General features: G+C 35.3%; 1 protein-coding gene across 1 annotated transcript; it reads right to left on the bottom strand.

The window, feature by feature from the left end:
* Window positions 1-243: 243 nt before the first annotated feature.
* LOC18612397 (glycine-rich protein-like) lies at window positions 244-1,329 on the bottom strand. Its single transcript, XM_007049177.3, has 2 exons — window positions 1,171-1,329; window positions 244-638 (listed from the first exon to the last, which is right to left on the bottom strand). Exons 1-2 carry the CDS (start codon window positions 1,289-1,291, stop codon window positions 385-387), a joined length of 375 nt encoding a protein of 124 aa, XP_007049239.1. The 5' UTR covers window positions 1,292-1,329; the 3' UTR covers window positions 244-384.
* Window positions 1,330-3,535: the final 2,206 nt, after the last annotated feature.

Genomic DNA, 3,535 nt, shown 5'->3' on the forward strand with positions numbered 1-3,535 from the left:
TTAACATGTTCTCCTTTGGTGGGATCCAATGCACTCCTTTCCTAGCGTTTACCCTCTGATTTTTTGTAAAGTTGAGTTCTCTTGAACATTTCAATTAAAACAATTAGGATCAACCTTGCATTTGTTCTTGGCATGCTTAGACTTCATATAAGTATATGTAGGCATCTCGAGATTAATTTTATGGTTACCATTGATACATGAATTCAACTAAAATAACACAGAAAATTAGAAAGAAAGAGAGCATTTTTGGAACACAAGATTTTATTCATTTATACTTCATACTTCTAAGGAAGTATATTTTCTTAGGACATTGCGACGTACTATTTCTAGTGCTACAAAGTAAGTACATCACATCACACATATGCATGTAAAAATGCTAGTATTTTAGTTGTGAGGATCGGCTTGAGTTTCAGCATCCATCGCCTCGCCCAGGTAGGAGCAGCACCTTCGGCAACCTCTTCCATAATAATCAGACCGACAGCAACCAAAGGCGCAGCGTCCCCCATTCCCTCTACGTCCACCATATCCACCGTAGCCACCTCCGCCTCCATGTCCTCCGTTGCTGCCATGACCTCCATATCCACCATATCCGCCATGCTTGGCATCATCTAGCCCAGCTGTTTTTGTGGCCACCTCACCTGCAAATTTGTGATGATTATGTTTATATAGATGATCCCACTGGTTACGTATACTACTAATTAATTATTGTGCAATATTAATATCAGGAATGCAGTGCTTTAAAAATTGGCAAGCAAGTTGCCCTTTTCATGAAGGTTTACATGTGATGGTCTCAGAAGTAAACACGAAGATTCGTTACGATTTACACGTCCAGTAGTTTCTTAATATTGAGAAGAAAATGAAATATGAAAGGAAAATTAAAAAAAACTGAAGGATTAATTTAGTAATCCTTTAGTTTTGCATTTCAGATTGAAATGATGGATCTTAGATTTTGGTGTGATAGATGGACTCAGGTTTTTTACTTCTCTCCAACACTTGCTCTGTAAACGTAGGATGATTTTGGAACCAAATGCCGAGACACGTGGATATAAAGTCTTCAATGTAATTTGTAGAAGAACAAATTATTGAAGTCAACAATCACACACAGACACGAAGATATAGATGTATATATTTGGTGAACAATAATAAGAGAAGATAAAGGACCCAGCTGACCATTCTTCTTTTCAGTGGAAGTTTCAGCAAGGTCTTTAGCTACCACTTCTGAAGAGACCAGAAGAACAACAGCCGCTACAAGAGCCAGCAGAAGGAAAGCCTTAGAACTCATAATTTTCATAAAAGGAAATTAAGCAAACCCTAGTATTGGATGAGAATGATGAAACTAAAGCACTCTTTATCTCTATATATAGGCCTAGAAAGTGAGAAAAAAGTTTCAGAACTGTGTAGTTGGGTGTTACAAGAGTTGTCAAGCTATTCAATCTTCTTAACTGAGTTGCCAGTATCATAGCATTTGGGCCTACCCCATTGCCTCTATTAAATTTGATTTCAGAGGTCAGACTTTTACCATACTTGCCAGTTGTTATGGCACAATCAATGTCAACGCTTAAGCACCATATTAATTACAAAGACTCAGCTCCACAAGAATACGCGTCGATGGATCTTTAGCATTGCATGAATTTTAGGGCATAAAGGCATTAAAGAGGGGAGTTGAAGCATTAAATGTTGCTTCGGCGGCCTTTGTCAGTGTTTTTTCCTTATCCCAATCCATGGCGTGCCTTAGGCCGGTGGATCTCTCAAGTGAATTTTAAAGGCCTAGTTGCCAGACACGAAGCCCAGATATACATCGTTGTGCGAAGCGAGTGGCAACTGCAACCCAAATGAAGGGGAGATATTTTTCAAACTACAGCTTGTTTAGTTTCTGGGAAAATGTTGTGGGAAAATGATAAGTAAAACATAATTGATCGAGACACTTTTCTTTATCTTGTGCCTAAATGTCCAAAAACAGAATAGGGTACTAATTTATAATCAATAGCCTAATACTACAGGTCATGCATAAGAGGGTAGCTGGAAAAGATTTAATGAAAAACATAATAGACCCTCAATTTCTTCGTTTCGCTTCTCAAAATTTTTTGTAGATTCAAATCTTGCTTAATTAGTTAAGGCCATTCACGAGCTTTGTTCGTTTTATATAGATGCTAATTATATTGTAATTTGCAATAATTAAAATCTCCTTATCTAGAATAATTCCATGCTAATTATCTTCCAAAAACGGCCAGCCTGTTGGACATGGCTAAAGCGGTATTTTATGATCAAATTTTTTTTAAGTGCAAAAAGCTTGAATGAATATAAAATGTTTGTACCTGTTAATTATGAAGTAAAATTTAATCTAAGTCAAATATAGAGTTTTGTTCAATTTAATCTTTGTACTATAGAGTTTATTCAATTTAATTCTTGTACTCTACAACTTTGTGTAATTTGATCCCTAGCACAAAAAAACTAATGCGAAAATTTTTTTTTTGTCTGATATGTCAATGCCATGTTCGCGTCGTCTTACATGTTGGCATCATATCAACATGACTAACGATCAATTTGGATGAAGTTAGGTGGAAGGACTCAATTGCACAAAATGTTAGAGTATAGGGACTAAATTGATCAATTTTGCAATAAAGGGACTAAATTGACTAAAACGCTATACTAGACTTTTGGGGTACTTTGACCAATTATAATTCCCCATTTGATATTAAAATTGTTATTTGTCCCTGAATTTTCAATCTTAAATTTAGACCTGAAATTTGTGTACACCCAATGGGACAATTTCTACCTTTAATTTTTTTAATTTTCTCAAAATTCAAAATTTCAAGTTTCAATGACTCCCAAGAAGAACTCTACCAAAAAAAAAAAATAGCACTCAAGCTTGCTCGAGTGATCTTGCAGTCTACTCAAATTCATCATCAAGCGCAAATGTTCTTGCTCATCCTTATGGCATTAGAAGACAAACAGAAGTTGTTGAATTGTATGATCAAACTATTCTAGTGTTCAACCTAAATCCTTTATATGATACTTATTCCTTAAATTCAAAAGAAGATTATGCTCTACAACTTGTCTTTTCTAACAGACCAAGTGCAAGTTGCAAATTTTCATTTAAAGAGCAAGATAGCTATTTCAACTGCAACTCTATCCCATCATTGGGTTGCTAGAGTTCCTTTTCAAAAGCAAATTCTAAAGTGATTTTTGTGATGAAAACTGACACAACACCCTTGGAAGAACAAGTTGTGCTTCTTGCAAAAATTGTGGAATCTTTTGCAACAAGTACAAGAGAAAAGGATAATCAAATTGCTTCAATGATGGAAAAAATTAAAAATCTTATTAAGAAGACATCAGTTGCTCTTAGTCAAAATCAGCACTAGATCTTTTAAGAAGTTGATGAGAATTCCACTAACAAAGTTGTAAAGGGTCACTAACAGAAAACCAATGAAATGGTCATTGCCAATCAACTTCAAGAATTCATCAAAGAAGCCGTCAAGTAATAAGTTGGAAATGTCACTTGACCCTTTTACACTTATGTGAAACCATACACTTA

The sequence above is a fragment of the Theobroma cacao genome, chromosome 1 (assembly GCF_053813885.1).
Source record: "Theobroma cacao isolate CCN51 chromosome 1, ASM5381388v1, whole genome shotgun sequence".
NCBI classification, from domain to species: Eukaryota; Viridiplantae; Streptophyta; class Magnoliopsida; order Malvales; family Malvaceae; genus Theobroma; species Theobroma cacao.

Bases quoted from the DNA above. Each gene is read 5' to 3' on its own strand.
- LOC18612397 (XM_007049177.3), bottom strand. From the start codon at position 1,291: ATGAAAATTATGAGTTCTAAGGCTTTCCTTCTGCTGGCTCTTGTAGCG. The intron at 639-1,170 runs GTCAGCTGGGTC...ACAAATTTGCAG, and splicing joins TTCCACTGAAAAGAAGAATG to GTGAGGTGGCCACAAAAACA.